Genomic DNA, 27,453 nt, shown 5'->3' with positions numbered 1-27,453 from the left:
TGTCATTTATCACATTAACACACAGACACGATCAATAACTACAATTATGATTGATGAAGGAAGACTAGTGATGTACAGAGAGAGCCTGCAGCCTGCTAATCAAATACTGCTTGGCTCTAAACGGAGGAGGTTCCTGCCAAGAATCGGGCTGTAAACGTGGAGGAGATCCCTCACAGGTGCAGCCCGTGCAGAAGATAATCTACAGAACACTACTCAAGCAAATGAAACCGGCTATTTATAGGAAACTGGTATCACAAAGCTGCTGTAGGGGAAAATAATCAGATCCCTGAGGTCACGAAGGTCAGGTTTCTGCTCAAAGGGTCACTACGAGTGCGTTTGGACATCAAGGATGCGTCTCTAACACGTTCAACACTAAGAGCAGCAGGTAACGTCTCACGGTTCAGTTAGGCCAAGCCGATCGCACGATTCCTGGAAAACACGACTCGCAAAAGAGCGTCCTGACATCCATCACATGCTGAGAGGAGCGTGTTATTGAGTAGCGTCAGCAGGGCACTGTGATTTCTGCAATGCAGAAAATATGGATATGAACTAGTGTCTGTGAATCTAGCACAAAAACACTGCTACTGAAATGTGAAGTCTGCATGTTCTGTGAATGAGCGGCACAGTTTGGTCTAGTACACATACTCAAGCACGCGTGACGCTCATGGTGTTTTCAGCATCTTGCATCAATATGTGAGGACATGAACACATGAACTTCATCTCCAGAGCTGCTCTGAGCAAAAACTATCCACAAATACACAGAAACTCAAAGTCTTCACTACAACCCATAAAATAAACTAGAATGTACTTCTCAAAGTAAAAATAATAATACAATTTATTAAAACATTATTTTTAAGGAATAGCCCACAATTTTTTTTCCATGTTTTAATTTTCTGTTATGCAGCACTTTATTTGCCACTTTATTTAATTATATTGTGAAAGATTAATTAAATTGTTAAAAGTTTAACATGTTAAAAGTTTTAAATTGTTAAAGAACAATTAAAAAATTTTATGCCTACATTTGATTACCACAATTTTGTTAAACAATTTGTATTAAATTATAAAATATGATTTTTTAATTCAATTGATTAGACATTAAAATTTAATTACACCATAAAAACGGAATCCAAAAAATTAAAAACAGAAAATACAAAATTTGGGAAACATAAAACTGAATTTGGGACAAATTAAAACAGATTTCATAGGGCTCTAAAATGTAGTTTCTGTTAAACTTTTATTAAACTGCTGTTAAATTGTCATGAAAGTTTCATGACTTTTTTTGATTTCTAAAATTTAATTTAATCCAGAAGAATTCACAAAACAGTATTTTGGAAAAAAAATAAAATGGAATTTGGGAAAAACTACAACAGATTTCATAGGGCCATACAAATGTAATTTCTATTAAAATTTTACAAATTTTAATAAATTGTTGACAAATTTTATATGTTTGTTTTGTTAAAATTGTTGTTAAATGTTATATATAGACTTCTTCTTCTTTTCTTTTTCTTTGATTACTAACATTAATTTAACCATTAAAACGGAACCCAGAAAAATTAGAAGGATGAACAAGAGAATGCAGAAAAGATTCCCAAAACAGAATTCAGGAAAAAAAAAAACATTCCATTTTCTGTATTCATTACTGAGTCAATTGTATTCATGACTTAATTAATTAGACATGCTTTTTGATTACTGAAACTTAATTTAGAACATTAAAACAGAGCCCAGAAAAAAAATAAAACAAACTTTGGGGGAAAATAAAACATATTTCATAGAGCCCTACATCAGCAGAGTAGATGAAGCAGATTGAGAAGACAGTGCGCCATGGGAAATATTAGGTTGTGCCCTTTTTACCCCAGCTCTTTTCACACGTTAGCTTTTTAGCTCACTTTCACTGTCTTCCTCTTGTTTTCATGGGTAATGCACCCGAGTTGGGTTTAAAAAGAGTGATTGATTAAGTGCCGGTCAGATCAGCGACGGACAATAGAGAGTAGGAAAGGGCAATCCATCACGATGAAGGCTGATGCCAACGCGCAGCACACCAGATAAATGGCTGCACGAAAACCAGGAAAGGGAAGAAGAAGAAGAAAAAAGAAAGTTTCCTCCCTCCTCTCACAGATCCTCCGCTCACGAGGGGAAATATGTGAAATCCCCGTTTCTGGAGCAGCAAAACGAAAACGAAAAAGTGAATCAAAGTGTGTGTCATCATCAAGGCCTGATTCTAGATTCTCTGTGTGTGTGTGTGCGTGCGTGTGTGTGTGTGTGTGTGAGAGTGTGTTTCATTGTTGGAGCTGAGCTGAATGAGAGAGAGAGAGAGAGAGAGAGAGATGCAGAGAGTGTGCAGAGCAGGACGAGGCCAGGAACAGCACAGGATGAGTTCTTAACTTTGCAGATATTGTTTATGCTCAAACAGCAACATTACACACTAACTAACGTTAAAAAAGTGAAATCGCAATCAACCACCCCTTTAAATGAGAGTTTTATTTTGATTAAAAAAACATTTGGTTTGAGTATTAAAAAATAGAACCGGCTCTGATTAAGACCAGATCTTAATTCCCAAAACTCACAGGACACTGGCAAACCATGTCAAAACGTGACAAAATGCCTCCTGTTAATAAATAAATCAATATGCGTACTATATTAGTAATAATAATTTCCGCATCTTATTAAAGTTATATATAAAAAAAAAAAACACATGTGGAAGCATTAATGCCTCACATAGCAACAAAATCTTTGTCAAACTCAAATTTAAAATGAGAATTATGTTGAATTTCATTAAAGCTCTGACTGTTTTTCCAGACATCATGTAAAAACACAAAAATAGCAGCGGGTCATACATGATCTTCATCTACTTGGAAACAAAGGCTGTTTGCTCCAAATGATGGATCCTCAGCGGAAACAACAACAACCCTTTTAAGCCATTTCAGAGCAAATACATAATCAAGATATGCTGGTCTATCAAATATCATCATGAGTATCAAGACATTAAGGCCAAACTAATATATCGCTAAAAGGCTGAAAAGAGCTATAAAGAGCTATACAGCCTCATGATATATTTTATCATACAGACACACATATCACATATCAGCCCACTTTAGTTAAAAAAGAGAAACTTCTGCCTGATCATATTAGAGCAGTGGGCTGCAGAATGACTTAAAATTATTTAAATTAATTATATTAAAATAATCTTACTTAAAATACATAAAATCAACATGTACACAGAAATCATACGTATACATATTTATTTTTTCCTCCAAAAAACTATTGTTTTTACTGAAGAACCATTATTATTTAATGAACGAACGAACGAATTAATGATTGATTGATTCATTAAAAATTTACTTACATTATTTTAATTTACAGTATTTATGTATTTGCATCATATTTAATATTTCTCAACTTTTTTGACCCAAAGTGTGCCACTGTATAACAAAATTTCCCTCTATTTATATTCTTTAATTATTGACTACTTGTTTTAACAGAAAATTTTTGTTAGCATAAATTTTTATTAACAGAAATAATTAATTAATTTATTTAACATTATTACATAACATTATTAGTTAATTAATTAATTTACAGTATTACATTATTTTATCCATTTACAGTATTTATGTATATACATTATTTTATATATTTACATCATATTTAACTTTTTTTTTTTACCCAAAGTCTGTTATTGAATAACAATATTTGACTTTCCTTTCCACGTCTTTAAATACGACGAAACTATTTGTTTTAAAACTTCTTAAAACAGGGTTGTCAATTCTACTAAATTAACTAACCATTATTTATTGATTTATTTACACTATTTTATTTAGTACATTATTTATGCATTTACATTATTTATTTGTAGTATTGTTTTTATTTTCTGATTCTAGAAATTCCAAGAACTGTATGTCACTTACTATAGTATATCAACACCGCAGTTTCAGTTAATAAAAGAAGTTTTAAAACAAACAGTTTCGTCATAATTAAATAAGATATACGGAAGGAAATTCAAATATTGCTTTGAGTAAAAAGGTTAATGATCGTTGCATTCGAGTTATTATTAAGAGCTACACTGTATTACGTAACGAGGTATGCTAATGTCCTAGAGCAGCGCGGGTCAGGAGGGTGCTGCGTATGGGACGAGCCGAAGGAATAAACAGTGGAAACTATGATGGCCGGTGTGATGCAGATGCTAAAGCATTACAGACATCACATAAACGCCGCCACCTCAATCCTCCCTTCATCTTTCTCTCCAGCCACTGATCTCTGGCACATTATTTTAATAAACCAAAGTTGTAGAGCTAAAACAGTCGGAGATAATCGCACAAGCAAAACAAACCGCTTCAGATTCCCACTGAAGCCTTTTCAAGGTCCAGCAGGTCTTTAAGCAAAAGACTAAAGCCGTTTGATCACGCAGTTGTGCTCAAAACTACCTTGAGATCTAAACAAAACAACAGCACAAGGCCATCTGCCTTCACATGCTTTGCATTAAACCCAGAACGCTCCTTTCCTGAGGCGGAAACACTCTGCTAAAAAAGCAATTGCTGTAGAAAGGTTCTAATGAAACGCCGGCGTGCTGTGGATTAATAAGCGTCTGTGTTGGTCCTACCGTCCTTCCTGTAGAGCACTATCTCCACCTTCCTCTCTTCTGACCCCAGCAGCGCTTGTGCCATCTGCGCGATGGCCAGCCTCTTGGTGTGTGGGCCGTACAGGAAGTTGCAGGTGCAGGGCTTTTGCATGATCTCAGCCCTCGTGTAGCCGCACATGTGACAGAAGCCATCGTTACAGAAGATGATGGCGCAGTTCTCCACCCGTGCATTGGCTATGATGAATTTTCTACCTATAAGAGAGAGAAAACAACCTCTTTAGTATGTTATGAATAATGGGGCAGTTGATGTTTGGTTTATAAAATGTGCTTTCTTCAATTTGGTGTGTTAGTTGTGAAGTCTGGTCCAATTTTGCAGATCATTCTGGTCAATAATCCATTTTTAGGTTTGAAATAAATAAATAAATAAATAACATTTTTTTGACATAAATTCAAAAATATATTTTATTTATATAAATGATTCATATAAAATTAAATTGATAAGAAAATTAGAAAAAAAGGGGGAAATAATAAATAAGAAAGAAAGAAAAAGAACATAACATTGAACATTTCATTTTACAAAAATGTAAAAATATATTTTATTTACGTACATTATTTAAATAAAATTAAATGTATAAGAAAATTAGGAAAAATTGAACATTTAATAATGTTAAGTCTTATGTGTATGTGTATTCGTATAAATAAATATATAATTTTACAAATACATATACATGCATACACACATGCATGCATGCATTTATACATACATATTCATTTTATCCTTTTTTTTAATAATAATTCAAAGGTTTCTTGAGCTGCAAATCAACATATTAGAATGATTTCTGAAGGATTGTGTAACACTGAATCAATGGCTGCGGACAAAGTTAATCTTTTAGACATATTTTGGAGTATATCATTCTTCTTATTCTTATATATATATATATATATATATTTTTTTTTTTTACATTTAAAAAAAAAAAAATTCCCCTTTCCAAAACGAAAATTTTAAACAAGCTGAAAAATAGACGGATATAACATTGTATAGTAATATAAAACAAGGATAATCTATAATATGATTATATGTGACCCTGGAGCACAAAACCAGTCATAAAGGTCAATTTTTCCAAAATTGGTGAATAAGCTGAATAAATAAGCTTTCCATTGATGTATGGTTTGTTAGGATAGGACAATATTTGGCCGAGATACAATATTACTAATCAGAAATTAAGTTTTGATATATTTACGGTAGGAAATTTACAAAATATCTTAATTGAACATGATCTTTACTTAATATCCTAATGATTTTTGGCATAAAAGAAAAATCTATAATTTTGACCCATACAATATATTTTTGGCTATTGCTACAAATATACCCCAGCGACTTAAGACTGCTTTTGTGCTATATAATATAATATAATATAATATAATATAATTTTCACCTCATTTTTACTAATGCCACAAGTAATTTTGCATGTTCAGCAAAACCTCATCTATGTTATTCAGTTATGTAACATTATCCTGGTGACAAATAAATATATAATAATATAGAGAACATCACAGAAAACCATGTGTAAAAGACATATAAATGATGTATCAGATCAACAAATGCAAGCTTTTCAGTGTCATCAGTCGTAAACTACAAAATGCTGGGTTGTTTCAACCCAACTTTGGGTCAAATATGGACTAACCCAACTTTTGGGTTAAAAAATGTAATTAAAAAACTGAACCCAGCAGTTGGGTTAGTCCATATTTGACCCAAAGTTGGGTTGAAACAACCCAGCATTTTTTAGAATGCAGCTGCTGCTCCACTCAGGCTTCTGCTAAACCTCAACCACGAGACCGGACTGTAAAAGACACGTCACCTGCAGCACAAAAACACATTAACATACACGCTCCATCACTGGGACAGATACATGTACAGCACGGGACTGACCTTCACACGCCCCGTCACACGGGAACACGTGCCAGCAACCACTAGCTGAGAGCCACAGCAATAAGTGAGTGACGGATGACCTCTGCTAAAACCACACGAGAGTCTGACGAGTCTCGGCCGTCTCACTTTCCTAATGTTCTGGAGAGTTCTGTCATCTCTCATGGGACGCAAACGCTAACTGAGAGCCAAATCCGGGAAATAGAGAGAAAGTGAAGTCAGCAATGTTAAATTAAACCCATGGAGTTTACTTTCATTCTGCAAGACTTACCGGCTGATTTACTCTGAGGACGGTTAGTTATGTGGAAGAGAAAGGAAAAAGATTCTATAAATATATAAAGGATAAATGATGCTAATTTATTTTCACAGCCACCTTTGCTCTTATGTACCAAGGGTGCCAATATTAGTGAAGGGCACTGTATAAAAAAACAAAAAAAAAAAAAAAAAAAAAACCCCGAAAAATATGATTTAATTTATTTTCCTCTTGTTTCTCTTGTTTTTATACAGTAAAATAATTCTAGGGTGAACCCTGCAAAAACTAAGGAAAAAAATATTATTTTAATTATTTTCCTCCTGTTTCTCATGTTTTTAAACAGTAAAATAATTACATAGTGAATCTTGCAAAAACAAGGAAAATTATTATAGAATTTTAATTATTTTCCTCTTTTTTACTGTGAAAAAAAAATCTTGTTTGAATCATTCAAAAACAAGAAAAAATATATTTAAACAATTTTCCTTTTGTTTCTTGTTTTTATATGGTAAAAAAAAATTCTAGGGTGAATCTGGCAAAAACAAGAAAAACATTATTTTAATTATTTTCCTCTTATTTCTCTTGTTTTTATACAGTCAAATAATTATATGGTGAATCTTGCAAAAAATAAGAAAAATATTGTTTTAATTATTCCCCTCTTGTTGTTATACAGTAAAATAATTCTAGGATTAATCGTGCAAAATCAAGAAAAAAAATATTTTAATGATTTTTCTCATTTTATACATTAACATAATTCTATGGTGAATCTTACAAAACAAGAAAAAAATATTTTAATTATTTCCCTGTTTTTATACAGTAAATATTACAGGGTGAAAATAATTTAAAATATTGATTATTATTTTAATTATATACTTTTAAAATATTGATTTTATTGTTCTCTTGTTGCTATACAGTAAATAGTGCATACTATAAACACACACACATAGACATATAGATAGTAATGTACAAAACAATAATACATTTTTGAATGGTAAACATTTAAAGTGCATATTTAATGTTTACTTGCATGTCAAGCTAGTTTCTTCAAAGATAATTTATCATGATGGCGTTATCTGTAAGTATGCAGATATTAAATGTTTCTCCCAAAAAGGGCACTGTAAATGGGTGATAAGCGCTTGTCAGGTGCTTGTATTACGTGCTGGGTTTACAGTCAGTGATGCATCAGATCTGGAGCGCAGCCATAAGCGCCCGCCAGTGTCACGCTTAACTAGAAACCTCCCATATTAGTAATTTCCATCCCATATTTGGGTGTCCTCAGAAGAGCGTCAGTGATAAATCTTGCTCAAGGACTGTAAGGAGAGTCGCACGGCCCTGGGCTCTCGCTTCAAACTTCACTCTCCGTCAGTAATGGACTTTTGTTGTTAATTTGTCACTGAGGCAAATCCATTCATCTCTGTATCGACTCTACAACCCTAAAGTTACAGAGCAGCGTTACGATTACAGAGGTCATTAACATAAAGAAGTCTTAAATGCACGTTTAAAAGAGTTTGATTCATTTTAAGTGTCAAAGTGGGCGAGAAAATGAGAAACCTTGACTAATAAGTGGCCTTCAGAGAAAGTAGATTTGCAAGGAAATGGCAACATATGCACCGCAACAGAACTGAATTATATAGTGAAGTTTAGATTTTAGTCTTTAGTTTTATGCAGATGCAAGAAAAGACCACAACTCGTTATGCAAATTAGGAATTAAAAGAAGATCAACTGAAATTTAGTATGAAAATATACTCATAAAAGAAGACCAATTAAAAAGCAATTAAAGAATGTAAATGTGAATAACTATTGGTTTCATTTGGACTACATCAGTCATGTTCATTTAAATTTTGTTTGTAAAATTAATAAAATTTAAGATTAAAGTTTTTAAAGTATAAAATTAATTAAAATAAATAAACTACACCTACAAAATTAGAACATAAATATTAATCACTGTTTGTTTAATTTTTACTAAATATTAATTCAATGTTAATTTAAATTTTGTTTGTAAATAAAAAAAATTTAATCTTAAATTTAACAAAAATATAAAGTTAATAAATGAAATACACACAGCTGAAATTAGATTGAAATATTAATCACTTTTAGTCAAATTTTTTACTAAATATTCAACAAGTGTTAATTTAAACTTTGTCAGCAAAAACCTTGTTACTAAAAAATCTTAAATTTTATTAAAAGTATAGTTTGTAAATAAAATACACCCACAGCTAAAATTATATCATACCTTTTAATCACTTTGAGTTTCATTTTAACTAAATATTTAATGTTAATTACAATTTTATTTGTAAATAAAAAAAATTTTATCTTAAATTTAACAAAAATATAAAGTTAATAAATGAAATACACACAGCTGAAATTAGATTGAAATATTAATCACTTTTAGTCAAATTTTTTACTAAATATTCAACAAGTGTTAATTTAAACTTTGTCAGCAAAAACCTTGTTACTAAAAAATCTTAAATTTTATTAAAAGTATAGTTTGTAAATAAAATACACCCACAGCTAAAATTATATCATACCTTTTAATCACTTTGAGTTTCATTTTAACTAAATATTTAATGTTAATTACAATTTTATTTGTAAATTAAAAAAATAATTATATTATAAATACAAAAGTACACCTACAGTTGATATTAGATTGTACATTTTATTCATTTTTAGTTTCATTTGAACTAAATATTTAACGTAAATTTAAAATTTGTTTGGAAAAAAAACTGTAATCTTAGGTTTTATTAAAAGTTTAAAGTTTATAAATAAAATATACCTACAGCTGAAATTAGAACGTAAATATTAATCACTTTAGGTTTCATTTTTACTAAACGTTCAATCAATGTTAATTTAAATATTGTTTGTAAATAAAAAAAAATGTAATCTTAAATTTTATTAAACATAAGGTTTATAAAAAAATACACCTACAGCTGAAATTAGAATGTAACATTAAAATCACTGATGGTTTAATTTTTTACTAAACATTCAATTAATGTTAATTTAAAATATGTGTGTAAATAAAAAAAAACATAATATTAAATTTTATTCAAGTTTATAAATAAAATATACATACAGCTGAAATTAAAACGTAAATATTAATCACTTTTGTTTGAATTTTTACTAAACATTCAATCAATGTTAATTTAAATTTTGTCTGTAAATAAAAACTGTAATCTGTAAATTATAAATAAAATTCACCTACAGCTGAAATGACACAAATTATCTAAAATTATCCATCCAGAACTGTGAAGGAGAAAAAGAAACCTAATGAAGAGTAAAACGAACTAATAGTCAATACTTGCTAAGCACTAATAATTTAATGTGTAAACATATGGCCCCATAAATGAGACGTGTATGGCTCTGTAGAGAAGCGGCTGTATTGGTCCTGCAGCAGGTAATTAGTAATGCAGCGGCGCAGTATCTGACCCAGTCCTGCAGGCAACAGTAAAAACAATCACAACAGAAGCTGGTTCTGTTCCTGACGGCTTTAGCAGCTGCTCCACACTGAGACACAACACACACGCTGTCTCTGTCCAGCTCTCAGTCCATTTGTCTCCCTCAAATCAGAATATTTACTGCCATTAATATTTCTTATTGGCCTTGGCGAGTGTTAAAATTGGAGGCTGGGTGAATGTAAACGGACGGAAACACAGAGGTCATAACCTCACTAGCATTGCGGTGAAACAACTCAATGAACTGTTCCACTCAATATATCCAGCAGATCGAGGTGTGCGGGAACAGACAGAGATGAGACAGACATCTAAAATGAGCCATTCTGACAAATACTGTACGTAAGGTGAACAAATTCCTCTCCATTTGCACAAAATGCTGTAGATTTCATTCGTCTGGATAACAAACGGATCTCATCCATCTAACTTTCTCCTGAGAGGAAACAGAACCTCCGTTTCCAGCGATGAGCGGCGTTTGCGATTCTGTTATTTGACCGTTAAATGCATTAAAGTTAGTAAACGAATACAGTATTAACTTGTTTAAAAGTACTCTTGGTTTAACGGCAATCAATGATAATAATCAGCCTAGTGGAGGATCACATGACCAGAAAAGGCTGGAAATTTGCCAAATATATTTTAATATGTACATTATGTAAGTTAAGTAAAATATTAAATAAACAATTATATATCTAAATACATAAGTTAAAACAAATATAGGTACATTATGTAAAAATGCATACAGGAACATTATGCAAAAATGTACTGTAAAATATGAAATAAATGCTAAAATATGTAAATATATAAGTTAATGTGTACAGTATATAAATTATGCAAAATATTAAACAAACTAAGTACATTATGCATTAAAATAAATATATTTAATATTTTGCATAATGTACATATTAATATGAAAGTTAGTATGCACAGCATATAAATGATATAAAAGAAAATAAATATATTTATTAACTTATAACGTATTTACATATATTTGTATATTTAATATTTTATTTAATTTATATACTGTACATATTAAGTTATTTCTATATTTAAGTTAATATGCACAGTATGTAAATTAAGTACAATATTAAATATATTAAATAAATGTGCAAATATGTATATTTTAAAGAAAATAAATTAAAAACATAAGAGCATATTTTAGAATTATTTCTAGGCCTAGAAATGATACTAAACTGAATCTATAGACGTTTGCACATGTTCCTCCCAAAAACAGTAGATATTAGGAAAGACTGCTACTCTCGCATTGGGAGCTGAAAGCACCATCAAATTAGCAAAAACGAGCAAATAAACGAGCACACAAGAGGGCAATGGATTAATACACCTGTGAATGTTCCAGTTTTGTGGCAATCTGCCGACCTTTCTGTGGTGATTTAGACGCTCTGATTCGATAAGCCATGTTCAAAGCTGCTAAGATAAATATTGAAACAACTTCCAATTAGCCATACAAATACATTTAGTGTGCTACATGCATTGCACAGGAACAGGAGAAGAAAAAAAGAAAACCAACAAGAAAGTAAGTGAATGACCCATCTGAGAATAAACTTCCCTGGACAGCGGACTGATGGGAGACTTCAGCTAACAGAGAGAGAGAGGAGGAAACTGGAAGTGATTGACACTGCAGCTGATACTGACAGAGAGAAACACATCAAACTCCAGCCTCCTCTCTTCCCCTCAGCGGGAGTCGTGTCAACTGCATTCATCCTTTAAGTGCTTTTACATGATGGATGTTAGCTCCTTCAAAAGGGCGTCAGATAAAGGCCAGAAGCAAACGCTGGAGTCTTGAGTAAATGACAGACGCTTCACGGGTCAGCGGGGAGATTTTTAAAGGTGAGAGTTTCTGTGTGGAATACAGAGGTGACGTTTGCTCACAGAGATGCTACTTTCACTGCGGAGGATAAAAGCTCTTCCTCTCCGCTGTGGACGCTTTTAACATTTGCGTAACTTTTAGATGCTCTTTTTGGTTTTTCTAATCAGAGTTAACCCATGCGGGTAACTAAAGTTATACAAGCAGACAACCTTACGAAGAGATTTGCTATGTGGTTCTCTGGGTTTATTGAAATGTCATCTCATCATTTTTAAAATCTAAAAACATGTACAGTAAATAATGCGTTTGTCTGATACATCTTAAGAAATCTTCTAAGAGTCACTTAATCTAAACAGGTGTGTTACAATAATGACAGATTTCAAATCATGCAACTTAACCTACATTCAGGCAAGACATTTACTGTATTTAAAATAATTAAGTAGATAACTTAAATTGTTAAAAAAATGAAAGCATAAACAATTTACACTTTGTCTAAATGAATCTGGCGAAGTTGCAAACCGTTACCTTCATTTTAAAACTAAAACAATAATTTTAATGTAAATTAATCTGACAAAAAAGTAATGCAATCTGTTAGCCTTTTTTTAAATACAATTTAATTTAATTTACTTATAATATTAAATTACTTATTACTTTTTGTATATAATTTTATATTTACATAATATTAAATTTATTATAATTTAAATTAAAAAGAAGCCATGCAAACTGTTACCCTTTTTACAAAAATAATATTTACAGACAGACAGATAGACAGATAGACAGATAGATAGATAGATAGATAGATAGATAGACAGATAGATAGATAGATAGATAGACAGATAGATAGATAGATAGATAGATTTTAGATATCAGAGAAACAGCCACAGGCCTCTGAAGATAGACAGGAACTTTAACATAAGTAAGTGTGTGTGTGTGTGTGTGTGTGTGTGTGTGTTTTGTGTTTGTGTGTTTGTGTGTGTGCATCTGTTCGTGTTGTGTAGATGGTTAGATGGGTCATAGCAACACTGGCTTAACCAGTGACCGTCTGTATGTTTGAACAATGGAAGACGAAATAGACTTCTGTTTAGTGTCCCTATAGGGATTGGAATGACTTGACCTTTAACCTTTTCACACAGAAGTTAAGAATGTTCAAACAGATTTTTAAAAATGTCAGCATGTTTAGTATGTACAACATTCCATTTCCATGGCGATGCATCAAGCTTGTCACATGCTGTCACTTTGCTGTCACAGTTGGGTTCCGGATATCTATGTGTGTGTGTGTGTGTGTGTGTGTGTGTCAAGCCCATGGACTGTTTTGGTATGTATATGTGTGTGTGTGTGTGTGTGTGTGTGTGTCAAGCCTATGTATGGAATGAACAAACACTGCCACCAAAATAAGATGCATCACTGAGGAAGGAGAGACAGACTGACTGAGGGAAACCGAGAAAGAATGAATGAATCAGAGAAAGCACCCTTGATGCATTATAATTACCATCTCTTGAGTTCTCAGCTGACTCTTTAAGTGAGGTTAACTGATCTCCAGCACCTCTGAGTCGAGGGCTAATAAACACTGAAGTCAAGGCTTTAAAGGAACAGATCATTCAAAAAGATTGTCAAGCTGAATTCTGATGTCAGCATGACTGACAGATTAAAATAGTTATAAATGCTAAGTTTATAGGTTATAGTTTCAAAGTTTTACAAGCCTAACAGACAGACAGATAAAGAGATGAACTGGTGCTTTAAAGAACCTAAAACACTGATCTGAAGACCTCTAAAGAACTATTTCAATCTATATATAACTATAAAGTTAACTCAAGAACCCAATAGACAGACATACAGGCAGATATTAATATTTAATTAAATATATAAATGTATTTTATATTTAATATATGTATAGTAAATGCATATTTTGTATTAAACTATATTAATATTTCAATTGTTTTGTAATTTTTGTTGAATTTTGTTGATAGATAGATAGATAGATAGATATTAAAATATATGAATACATTTAACAAATGTATGCATTTCATACATATTAATAGATTATGTATTATTAATATATGTTCATATTTTATTATTATGTTATTTTTTGTAATTATATATGTTTATATTTATGTTGAATTTTACTCAGGACAGACAGACAGACAGACAGACAGACGATAGATAGATAGAACGATAGATAGATAGATAGATAGATAGATAGATAGATAGATAGATAGATAGATATTCTCTTTCAGTTCTTTGTTGTTCTTTTACTCATTCTGCATATCAATTCATTTAAACTCCTGACAGATTGTAATGTTTTTTTTTTTCGCATGCAGTGGATCAGAGTCACTAACAAACACAGAGAAAGAAAGGCACATTTGAATGGATGAAAGTGAACTCATTAGAGTCTTTTATCTGTGAGGAAAGAACAAGCCGTGTCTCCTGAGGAAACAGAACAATGCATTTAGCGATGAGCAGCACCTGAAAGACGACGGCAGAGGAAACAGCAAATCCTCTTTGTGTGGCTTTAACAAGGAGGAAAGCGAATCTAGCTAATTGCACGTGCGTGTTTTAGGGTTTTACACTCTTTCTCCTGCCAGCTTGTATTGCAGATGCAAACTTGTGAAAAGTGGTTAAAATAGTACAAGAGACGGTTAGACGCAAGCTCACACCGATACGACAGCCATATGTGTATGCATATGCATTTACATATGCTAAACAGCATGCATGCAAGCTGAGTTAAAGATACAATCCCCAAAATCTTATACGCAACTGAACTCCTCATCTTGACTTGTTTGGGACACGTCCTGCTCTGTAATTTAAACCTTAAACCTTTATCGCTCTGACATGTAAATAATGTAATGCTGTCCTGCACATTAATATCAGTGCAAATACATCAACAGCAATACAGCGAAATCTCTATAAACTAATGCTTGGTGTAGGAGTCTGTGGATTAGACAACAGGAGTGACAGAGGCAGAAAGAGAAAACGAGAGAAGACGAGGTAGAATGGACACCTGTACCACGGTGAAATTTAATCACACCAACTCCTCTGACAGCGTGCCGATAAGACTGTGATCTCACCCGCTCTCCATTACAGTGAGAGAGAGAGAGAGAGAGACGCCATAGCAACCACTCTGCATCCCAGAATACTGGCAGAAGTAGACCATGACAACTAAGCAGCGATGTGACAGCGAAGCAGGCGATGGAAAAACACAACTTTATATAGAAAACTATAAATACCCCACCTTAACGCTGAGCAAAGTTCAGTGCAGTGGGGAAATGTGCAGCTCAAACTCTCCTCTGATGCTTCTGTCCTCTAAAGACTTTATGATACGATATTAAAATTACAATGAGATGAGAGAAAGAACAGAAGAAGAAGAAAAGAAAGCTGTTCATGAAAAGGCGGGAGAATAGAACAGGTCTAGATGGATGGATGGATGGATAAAGAATGATAAAGCGATGGATGGATGGATGGATGGATAGATAGATAGATAAAGAATGATAAAGCGATGGATGGATGGATGGATGGATAGATAGATAGATAAAGAATGATAAAGCGATGGATGGATGGATGGATAGATAGCGATAGACAGACAGACAGACAGACAGATAGATAGATCGATAGATAGATAGATAGATATAGATAGGTAGTTTCCACAGTGATGCTTGTGTTGCTGTTGGTCTCTGTTGGTCTCTCAGCTCTACGGATGTGTGTTTGGTTCTGACACTGGGCCACAAATATCACGTAAAAACGGGCATATCAGCCGCGAATGCACTTGTGGGACACACGCATGGGCTGGTTTTAGTTTGGGGTTATTGTTTTGTTGCAGCTATTGTTCTCATCTGACATTTCATCTCATCTACCAAACACCGGAGAGAAAACACTCTCAAACGCTGAGTTTTTAATATTCGGGGGAGATATCAAAATCGTGTCTGCTCACAATGGGAAGCACACAAAGCGATAGACAGACAGACAGACAGACAGATAGATAGATCGATAGATAGATAGATAGATATAGATAGGTAGTTTCCACAGTGATGTTTGTGTTGTTGTTGGTCTCTGTTGGTCTCTCAGCTCTACGGATGTGTGTTTGGTTCTGACACTGGGCCACAAATATCACGTAAAAACGGGCATATCAGCCGCGAATGCACTTGTGGGACACACGCATGGGCTGGTTTTAGTTTGGGGTTATTGTTTTGTTGCAGCTATTGTTCTCATCTGACATTTCATCTCATCTACCGAACACCGGAGAGAAAATGTAAGAGTTTTTAATATTCGGCTGAGATATCAAAATCGTGTTTGCTCACAATGGGAAGCACACAGTGTTCTTTTTGAACCGGTCTAGTGTGAGACTTCAAGGCTAGAAAAGCAGATCTAAGCCATCTGGAGAGAAACACTGAAGGAGAAACACTAGCGGCTTCTGGTCAGTGCGATGACCGCACATATTGAAACACACTTTTCAAGCATAATTCCTCTACAATACCTCCAAAGCACTTCTCAAAAGCTTGCGATGGGTTTTGATGGAAGGTAATAAATTATTTAAAGCGGCAGAGGAAGAGACGCAGCATCTTGAAAGAGGAAGGGCAGTGGTAAGGTTAAGATGGAAAGTGAAAACATGTTGATTTCTGTCACTTCTGACCAATTGATGCAAACCAGACTTGATTTAGCAATTCAGAACCGTTTCAAACGCTCTGGGTTTTCATAATCAACTAAATCCTCATTGAATATTAAACAGCAATAGAAGATAATTTATCAAACTTGTATATCGCTCAATGGGTAATCCTAAATTGACATCATCTGGCCATTCATCTGGATATTATTGGTTTATAGACTGGATATATATGATTGGTTTTTATTAAAGCATCAATCACCTATGTGTAAACACCTATGAAGTATTAATAATTCAGAATTATGGATCGACATATGATGCACTATTATTGACAACTGAAGACTGAGTCTAAATGTTTGAGATAATCAATGTAAAAGCTTAGGAATTCCACAGTGAAAATGTCCCATTATTCCTCACAGGAGCTGAAACATCAACGCACGAAGCAGTCTTACAAAATGCCTATTTGTTGCAGTGTTACTCACTGATGTCACCTTCACTATTTCCCAGCACAGAAACATCACAAGCTGCTTCAGGTAACAAAACAATTCCGGTCTGAGACAGATGGAAATCAAAACTGATCGGCTCTTTGAAAGCCAGTTCGATTTTGGAGGACGCTTGAGTGAGAAGATTCGCATCCGAGATCCCCTGCATGAATCTCCAGTGAATGCATCATGAAAAAAACTGAGGCTAATTAAAGTTTTAGATCTCAAAATCACATGCAAGGGGAAAAACACAAGCTAATTCAACTCTAAACGACATCAGTTTGGATGCATTTATCTCATCAGACCTAAAACAACATTTGCATGAGACTCACAAATGAATTCAGGATAGTCACTAATGGATGAAAAGCTGAAGTTATTCAAAAATAAAATGAAAATATATGTAAAGGATTATATATTCTGATCAGAACCAAACACAGAACCGGTCCTGACTCCATATGATCAATAAACATACAAATATATCTTTATCACAAATTACAATTGTACTATCTAAAATACTAAAGGCTGCTCAGAGTGACTCTTTATGTCAGTATATTAGTGTTATTATTTGACACTGAAGCTGATGCACCTGTTTACACATTAGCAAGTCTTATGAAAAACGTACTGTGGTGATACCATGTTACTTCGATTTATAATATAATACTGAGTGATGTATATTCATTTACCACGGTATTCTCCAAGGTATTTGTAAGAATACCACACTGTAAAGAGTGGTAATATGTAGTTGTCACCTTAAGGTGTGATTTTCTACCTGATCTGATCTTTAAAATGACTTTCATTGGAGTTAGCCTATCTAAAAATATTCCTAACAGGTTACCTGAAGAACGCGGTGCATGGTACAAGTACAAAAAAAAACAACAACATAGCATTCTGTGCGTAAAATACTCTAAATAGACACGAACTTACTTTGACTTTCGAATTTCCTGATGATCGTGTCGAGGAAAGTGTTTTGCGGCGCGACGTGCCCCCGTCGTACCGGCATCCTTACGCGCTCGGTCAGCCGGAGAACTTCATCAGCCGACGCTCACGAACGACGCGCCTCTCCAAACGCGAGTGTGTGTGGGGGGCTGTTTACGCCGCGTAATCCCTCAAAAACAATCCCAAAGTGACGCCAGACTAATTTAGCTTGTGACATGTGGGACGCTGAATACCAGCATAGTTTACCATAGTTGAGTCCTCGGGTATCCCTTTGTCCAATTAAAGCGCTCTTCTCAGTTTTCATTCGGCGAAAAAAAAAAGGTGCTTCGTAGAAGTCAAGTCACCTTTATTTCTATAGCGCTTTATGCAATACTGATTGTGTCAATGCAGCTCAAACAGGAAAATAGTTTGTCAGTAATGCAAGAGGACAATAACAAAGAGTCATTTTTCTAGCTAAAGAAAAGAGATGCGATGCATTTGACGCGTATATCGCTCCTGGGGTCTCGTTGCGATGGTGAGCAACAACAGCGAGCGTCAGTCAGCGTCTATTTAATCACAAATATCGCTAAACTTAAATAATTACTGCTCTGAATTGGATTGCAATATAGAACGGCATAAATAGCGGTATTTAAAAAGCGCAAAACTATAGCGATTGTAGAAATCATAAATAGGCATATAAGTTCATTTCGTTCCGTGCAGATTGGCTCCTTTCGCAGGTGTCGAACCCTTGATGCCGTCACGCCTTGAGCTTTGGTGAAAAAGACCAGAAATCACGGGTGAGCTGGGATACTTCTCTCGATTATCCCGACGAGCATCGAGAGCGATTGCCGAAAGCGACGCGGACCCCGTGCGCGATCTCCTGAACTCATCAGGCGTGAGTTTTTTTGCGCTTTGTTTTCCACCTTCGGCGGAGTCGCGCTGTCAGACTGTGCATGGTACGTCACCGATGCACGCGTGGCGGACGTGGGGTTTCCCTGCGCCGTCACGCGCGTGCGGAGGACAAAAGGCGCTCTTCGTGAACATAACCGCAATGCTACGCGTTTGCGCGGAGGTTTTTAGTGCAATATCATCGATTTCGCAACTTCTTCTTAATCAGCACGAGAAGCCAAAACAGTGGGGTTTTACATTCGAAGCGAAATCTCCTTTCACATGATTTGTTTGGGTGCGCGAAATGGGCTTCAGAAGGGGGCGCGGCGCTTTTTACCCATATTTAGGCAGACTGTCTTTGAAGCATCCTAGCAGTGAGATCTTCCAGCCTCCTCCCCATCCATCCCTTTCATTCACTATCAGCAAATGATCATGTGGCGAATGCACATGACACACGAGGTGGAAATGCAATAAATTAGATGCATTTGTGTTTTTTTCCTTTACTTTCACTAGTTGTCAGCCTTGTCTGGTTTACAGTAGAAAATAAACTTACTAATACTAAAGAGGTTAGTTTAATTGCTGCATTAAAATTGTGAGAGAAAATTGCACTTCTCAATCATTTTGAATTGCATTAATAATAGTTTAAACTCAGAAATCATAAAATGACTGAAATAAGTAATGAATACATTTTTAGGTGGCTAGATTTTAAAGTTTTACTTTGAAATTTAAAATAGCTACAGAAGAGATTGAGCACATTTAAAAATAAATAGCTGAAAATATTTGATGTAAAAATTATATATAAAATTGTTTTTTAAATTGTTTAAGGGAAAATAAATGTATAAATGAAGTAATATATATATATAATAAAAAAATTTGCTACAAACATTTATTAAAGAAATCATTTGTCATGAAAAGTGAAAGAAGACTGTCTTTGGCAATAATAATTCATTTCTTTATGATCAACAGAGTATTTCATTACAATACAAACATTAAAGACTGAAAAAGTAATAAATCCTAACATAATTTAAAGGCTGTACAGAATGTAGATCTCGTAGAGCTTTAGGAAATATTAAATAGAACAGATTCAGTCATATAACGACAAGCTACATGAAGAACACTGGACAAATACGAGGATGCAGCATCTGTCCATTCATCAGTGGCCATTCAGTGTCTCGACAGGTCTCCGCCTGCGGAAAGTGCAAACGTACATGAACATCGGAGGAATTTGGCAGCTCTGTGAGTTCTTTAACCTGGAATCTTGAGCAGAAGCTACACATGAAAAATTCATTGAATATGCATTCAGTGGCCTGAATCAGAGTCAGCATTGATTCGTGACGCACAACATGTTAATAACATTTAGTCCTTACAGGCTGCAAAAAGTAGTTTTCTTACTCGTTATTTTTGTCTTGTTTTATAGTGAATATCTAAATGTGTTTCTTAAATCAAAATCAATTTACTTTGGTTATGGAACAATGTATCCTAATTAAAGGAATAGTTCACCCAAAAATGAAAATTTGTTGAAAATGTCAACCAACATGTAGATGAGTTTGTCTCTTCTATGGATGCTCTGCAGTGAATGGGTGCCGTCAGAATGAGAGTCCAAACAGCTGATAAAAACATCACAATAATCCACAAGTAATCCACAGCACTCCAGTCCATCAGTTAACATCTGGAGAAGACAAAAGCTGAAACAAATCTATCATTAAGACGTTTTTAAGACTGTTGTTTGTCTTCTCCAGATGTTAACTGATGGACTGGAGTGGTGTGGATTACTTGTGGATTACTGTGATGTTTTTATCAGCTGTTTGGACTCTCATTCTGACGGCACCCATTCACTGCAGAGCATCCATTGCTGAGACACTGATGCAATGCTAACTAGTCAACTAGTCCTTTAAGTGAGTTTATGCTTAAGACTGCCAATGGGTTACAACAAAAAACCTTGCTTTCTCCTTGAATAAAGTTTATTTTCCAACCACTGACATTGGCAGATATTTTTCTTGTTTTATAAACAAGCTCAATTAATTTTGATCCAGTTTTTAGAAAACAAAACTTGATGATGTCTTTTTGCATCTCTAGTAAATGGATCTTGATTTAAGAATATTTGTTAAGATATTATAAGAATAATGTTTAGATATATGTACTGGAAAACAAGACAAAAATACTTTTTGCAGTGCATCATCATATACGACCGGAAACAGTAATGTAACGTTCCGATTATTCTGGGAAGTTCTTGTTAACAGGTTTGGAAATGATTTGAAGCCGATTTTGATTGAAATAAAATTAACATCTTGAGCAATGTCATATTTCGCTCTTTTTCCACTTCTCAACAAAGACAGGAAGCTTTTAACTCTAGTGCAAAACAATAAAGAGCAAAGGAAGTGCATCATGTGTGTAATTGATGCTTTGTGTGTATTTGATCATTCTTGTGGTGCCACAGGGAATTATGGGAAATAGTGTGGTCGCGAAAGCCCGTCGCCTCATAAAGCGGCTAAATGAGTGTTCTAGGAAGCTTTATGGCTGTTTTTCATCAACAATACACAATGCATTCAAACTAAATTGAACAGCATTCACAAAGGCAGTTTAATTACGATCAATATATCAGATTCTCTAATTGGCACACCCTCGACTTGAAGAAAATCCACAGTTTCCACACTGGAGCCGTTCATTTGAGCCCGTCTCGTAAATCCCATCATTCTGACATGACTTGAAAGCTGCTTAAGTCAGGCAGACGATCTCTTCAGAGCCCACAAAAATGTGTTATTCAAACATTATTTCATTTTTAGAACAAATTTTTCAGTACTATTTACAAAGGCCATGAGCGTATCAGTAAATATCAATCTGCATGAAATGGCTCCATGATGCCATACGATAAAAAATGCAATTTCTGGACCTTGACAGTGTAAGTTACTTGGCAGTCAATGGGACATTCACAAGCTGGTTTATCCAAAATATCTTAAATTGTGTTCCGAAGACGAACGAAGCTTTTACGGGTTTGGAACGACATGGGGGTAAGTGATTAATGACAAAATTTTCATTTTGGGGTGGAGTATCCCTTTAATGATATGCACTACTTCAATCGTCTGTGGCACATGAGAACTGCTTACAGCGAACAACTGCAGGCTCACTCTTCTCTATTAGTGGGATACAGTGTGACTCTTACCTGGATACTCTCTGCGGCACACGGGACAGCAGCTCTCCGCTTCCAGCACCTTCACTTCGCCCTGGAAAACAGAGCGGGAGAGAGAAAGGACATCAGAGGCGCCAGGTGGCTGAGAATAGCTGGCCGTACGTGACTCATCTCCTGTGAGATGGACAGATGCTGACAGTATGGACGAGCATCAGGCTGAGACAGCCTCCACACCGCCGGGCCACAGGAGCTCGCACACATTTAAAGTGAAAATACGGAGCACAACTGAGAATCCAGAGCTAATGTATGAAATATTTTGGTTTGTTTGGCTAGTTATTCAAATATATATACACACAATGCATATACTGTAGATAGATGGCAATTACATTGGAATATGATTATTCGATGTGACCTTATAAGCAATGAACCAAACCGACCAGGGCTGTGTTTCTCAAAAGTTGATCGTAGAGACTATTGCTGGCAATGGGTCTACGATCTTTTGGGAAACGCAGCCCTGCTATGAGGTAGGGTTATTATCATAAAAAAAAATAATAATAATAATAATAATAATATATATTATTTATATATATTAAAAAAGTTACTTTTTTATTTCAGCTATTTCATTTTCATTTTATTTAGCTATTTAATTTTATTTCAGCTTATTTTAATTCAACATTTCACATTTTCATTTAGTTTTAAATTTTTATTTGATGTACTAAAATAACTAAATAAATAAAAACATATCAACTTTTTTAATATATAATTTTTCATTTGTTTTTTCTTTTTTTTCCCCCATAGGTATTTTTTTTAAAGTATTTGTTTAAGAGTTTTAAGCAATGAACCAAACCAACCAGCTACGAGGCAAGATTATTACAATTAACTTAAACAAAAATCATACAAAATGTTAAATAAAATAAACTTTAAATAAAATGAATGAATGAATGAATGAATGAATGAATAGAAAACAAAAAACATTTTATCTCAGCTAGTTGACAAGGCAACATTTCTCATTTTCATTTAGGTTAACTTGATGTACTAAAATGACTAAAACTAAAACTGTAATAAAAAAAATAATAAAAAAACTATATAGACTTTAAAAAAACTGACAAAAGCACACAAAAAATTACTAAAACATTAAAACTGAAATGAAAAAAGAAAATATAAACATAAAACCTCATTCAAAATATTAATAAAAACTATAATATAATTTCAATGATACTAAAATAACACTTCTATGAGGTGAATCACAACATTAAAACCCTGATTTGAATCAAAAAGGTATTTAAAAATCGGACAAAGAGACTGTGAACTTAACAGCTTTAGTGAGGGAAAGAACTACAATCGAATTAAACAACAATCAAATTAAAAACGATGGAGAAATATAGAACTATTCATTTAAAGTGGTTGATTATATCTATAGAAATAATATATTTTATTATGTTGTTCGCAGCACTTCTTTGGGTGGTCTTTTTTCGGTCTTCTTATTGGTGGAGTTTTTTTGTACAGCATCATGGGTAATGTAGTTCTTCACCAGGAATTCCAATGTTAAATATAAGATTCTTTAAAAAACAATTGGTTGAAATGACTCATAGACTCAACAAAAGCATATACCACTGATTAAAAAAAGCTTTATTTAACATGTTTTATTTTGTTTTAATTGACAAAAGTCGCTTGACAGCAACACGTTGGAAAGCATTTGATTGTAACTCGTTATGTATGCTTATATGGTTAGCAGTATTTTTTATTAATATTATAATGTGCATTTTGTGTTGTTTTTTGCAGCTCTTCCACTAATTTAGAAGATTCACTCCTGCATCTGAATGCAGTGCACTGAGTTTTCACAGCTTAAACACGTCAGCATTTTTATATCTCACGGTTTATTTGAACTGTCTGACTGTTTGCATCTTTGAAAACTCTTTTATTATATTTCTGCTATTTCTTTTGGTGCTGCCAGAGGCAGAGAAATTAAACACTATGAAAGTCAGTCCAGTCTGAGTTTACTTCTGTCCATGATTATTAGTTTGGAGTTAAGAGGAACAATCCTTCAGTGAGCTGTGACATTTACTTGTGCCGGCGGCAGAAACACAAATTGGGTAATTTGATTTGGACTGGATGAAGAAGAACAAATCGTCTAGGAACCAGAGGGAGTATTTTTAGTCTTTCTTTGAGCAGATCTCCTCCTAGTGATCTGCAGGAGTCCTGAGGAGACGTACGGTTCAAGCAGAAGCTTCCTCAAGGGCTGCTGAGCTTCTGAGACGTCCAGGCGTCACTCCAGAGCCATCTGGGACATTATCCCTGACCGGAGCTGTTGCCTGGACAACGGGTCGGTCTATTTCCAGCATCTGGTCCTCTAACAGCGTCCTGTACTCATTACTGATGCAAGGCTATTCACTGGTTATTTGGCCGACGCATGTGAAACCAGACATCAGCGGATGTCTAACTGAGAATATACTGTAGAGATGTCCAATCTTTCTATGTGTGTGGTGAAGGAAAGTGAATATGAAAGACAAATCACACAATTCTTACCTCAGAGCAGTGAAGGGGAGGACAGTTTGATTGACAGTGTTTCTGGCCATTGATACAGCGACATGATATATATATATATATAATATTTTAATTACATTAACATTAAATCTTCAGTTTTACATCCTTTTTACATCCAAGATGAATTGAGGCATCTTATTTATTTATTGTTATTTCAGTAGAAAAGATAACTGTTAATTACTTGTAAAAAATAAATAAAAATAAATAAAAGGTATAAAAATGTAATGCAATATTCCCTGATATCATTTAGTATACCACTGATGATCTGTAATATGTTTTATGGTTAACAGTATTACTTTTACAGTGTATAGTAATTGATATAACACTGTACATTATACGCTACCAGTATTAGGCAAAATTTCCACATTGGTGCATTTATAATACATAATGCATCCATAATCTATAAGCGGAATAATTTGTGAGAAGATAAAAATTCAGACGTACGAGATGGTTGTACTTTAATAACTTGTCAAAGTTCATGCAGCACTTCACAGATCACAGATCAGAGATCAGGATGCGATGACACACACCTCCAGAATGACATCGGTCCGGGACAAACAGCGCCCTCTGCAGAAGCTGACCTCCACGTTGTCCAGGCGACAGTCGCCCTTGGTGATGTTCCTGACCTCAGTGTAGCAACGGCACTCGGCAACCGGATCCCCTGGAGACGAGAAAGTGATGTTCACAGGAGAAAATAGGACAGGAAGAGAGAGAGAGAGAGAGAGAGAGAGAGAGAGGGATTAATAGAAGAAGAATTACATCTTTGTTTTTGTTATATTTAGTTAAAATATAATAACTTGCTTCATCTCAGAAACCACTTATATCCTATTTTTCAACCACCTGTCATTTTCAGCACTTTTCACCATCCAACTGACTTTTGATGGATAAAATCAAATCTCCTCCTACATTTTCTTCCTCACTAAATATAGTTTCCCTCTGCAATACATCATATTACAGAAGTAAAATAGGTTAAATAGCACTTCATGTTGAATTTAATGTACATTTATCATACAAACAAATTTAAATAAACATCCAAATGTATTAAAATAACCAACCCAAACATGCAAAATTATTAATATAGCTTGAATAGGAAAACTGGCAATTTTATAAATGCATAAACAACATTGCTATTATTAATTTTTAATGGTAACACTTTGAAATAAAGCTCCATTAGTGCATTAACTAACAATAAGCAATACATTTGTTACAGCATGTATTATTCTTTGTTAATGTTAATTAAGAAAAATATAACTACTCATTATTGGTACATGTTAGCTAATAAATAATATTAACAGACACAACTTTTAATTTATATACTTCTTATTTTATGTAATAACAATAAAATAATAATAATAATTATTATTATTATTGAAGCTTCCTCAAGGGCTGCTGAGCTTCTGAGACGTCCAGGCGTCACTCCAGAGCCATCTGGGACATTATCCCTGACCGGAGCTGTTGCCTGGACAACGGGTCGGTCTATTTCCAGCATCTGGTCCTCTAACAGCGTCCTGTACTCATTACTGATGCAAGGCTATTCACTGGTTATTTGGCCGACGCATGTGAAACCAGACATCAGCGGATGTCTAACTGAGAATATACTGTAGAGATGTCCAATCTTTCTATGTGTGTGGTGAAGGAAAGTGAATATGAAAGACAAATCACACAATTCTTACCTCAGAGCAGTGAAGGGGAGGACAGTTTGATTGACAGTGTTTCTGGCCATTGATACAGCGACATGACTGACAGCCATCCACCCACTCGGACCCCGGCTGTGACACACAACACACGACATGCAATTCATTCATATTTACATTAATGTGCATATATAATATATATATATATAAAAATGGAAAATTATTTAAAAATAAAAATACATATTAAAATAAAATATATATTTTTATATATTTATATAATATGTATAATATTTAATTTAATATATATGCAAATCAGTATATTAGAATGATTTCTGAAGGATCATGTGACACGTAATAACAATAAAATAATAATAATAATTATTATTATTATTATAAATAATATTAACAGATACAACGTTTAATTTATATGCTTATTGTTTTATATAATAATAATAATTAATTATAATAATTATTATTATTATAATAAACAATATTAACAGATACAACGTTTGATTTTAATAATGCATTTGATTTTTGATTTTTAATAATGAAACTAACATTAAGATTAATAAATGTTTTAGCAGTATAGTTAGTTCATGTTAACTAATCTAAAGCAGTTATCTAATGTTAACAAACAAAACTTTATTGTAAAGTGTTACCTGTTTGTTGTTATCAGCCACGTAACTAACTAAAGTTTTATTTAACACGTTTTGGAATGCATTTATTCCTGCATTTTAAAATTGATAATCTTATTTATGTTTTCTTTTTAACTAGCTATGTATGATTATATGGCTAGTAGTATTTTATTATTTGCATTCAGCATTGGTTTATAAGATTCCCTCCTGCATTTAAATGTGGTTGTTACTCCTTAAACTTTCCAGTGCAGTGCATGATTTGAGAGTTTGCACAGTTTGAAGGTGTCAGCATTTTTATATCGCACTAATTACCCGAACGGACCCTTTCAGTGGAGAAGAACTTACACCTTGGATGTAGTTACACGGCTGGATCTGGAGTTGGGCTGGAGTTTGACTCAAACTCGTCCTGCCAGAGCTAAAGCTCCAGTATGCTTAAAGGGATACTCCACCCCAAAATGAAAATGTTGTCATTAATCACTTACCCCCATGTCGTTCCAAACCCGTAAAAACTTTGTTCGTCTTCGGAACACAATTTAAGATATTTTGGATGAAAACCGGGAGGCTTGTGACTGTCCCATTGACTGCCAAGTAACTTACACTGTCAAGGTCCAGAAAA

The 27,453-nt window shown here is 34.0% G+C and overlaps 1 protein-coding gene across 1 annotated transcript in view; it reads right to left on the bottom strand.

Annotated features, from left to right (window-relative positions):
- The window catches only part of LOC107753075 (potassium voltage-gated channel subfamily H member 2-like), a 122,627-nt gene extending 104,503 nt beyond the window's left edge, over positions 1 to 18,124 (bottom strand). The window contains exons 1-2 of the mRNA XM_016569176.1: positions 18,019 to 18,124; positions 4,595 to 4,825 (exon numbers count right to left, since the gene is read on the bottom strand). Coding sequence (XP_016424662.1) covers positions 4,595 to 4,825; positions 18,019 to 18,094 — 307 coding nt within the window. The 5' untranslated portion in view covers positions 18,095 to 18,124. The remainder of the gene's footprint in view (positions 1 to 4,594; positions 4,826 to 18,018) is intronic.
- Between the last annotated feature and the right edge of the window lie 9,329 nt (positions 18,125 to 27,453).

Source organism: Sinocyclocheilus rhinocerous, unplaced genomic scaffold, assembly GCF_001515625.1.
Source record: "Sinocyclocheilus rhinocerous isolate Xijiao unplaced genomic scaffold, SAMN03320098_v1.1 scaffold1493, whole genome shotgun sequence".
Lineage (NCBI taxonomy): Eukaryota > Metazoa > Chordata > Actinopteri > Cypriniformes > Cyprinidae > Sinocyclocheilus > Sinocyclocheilus rhinocerous.
Note: the sequence above shows the minus strand (reverse complement) of the source record. Positions and strands in the feature narration are given on the sequence as shown.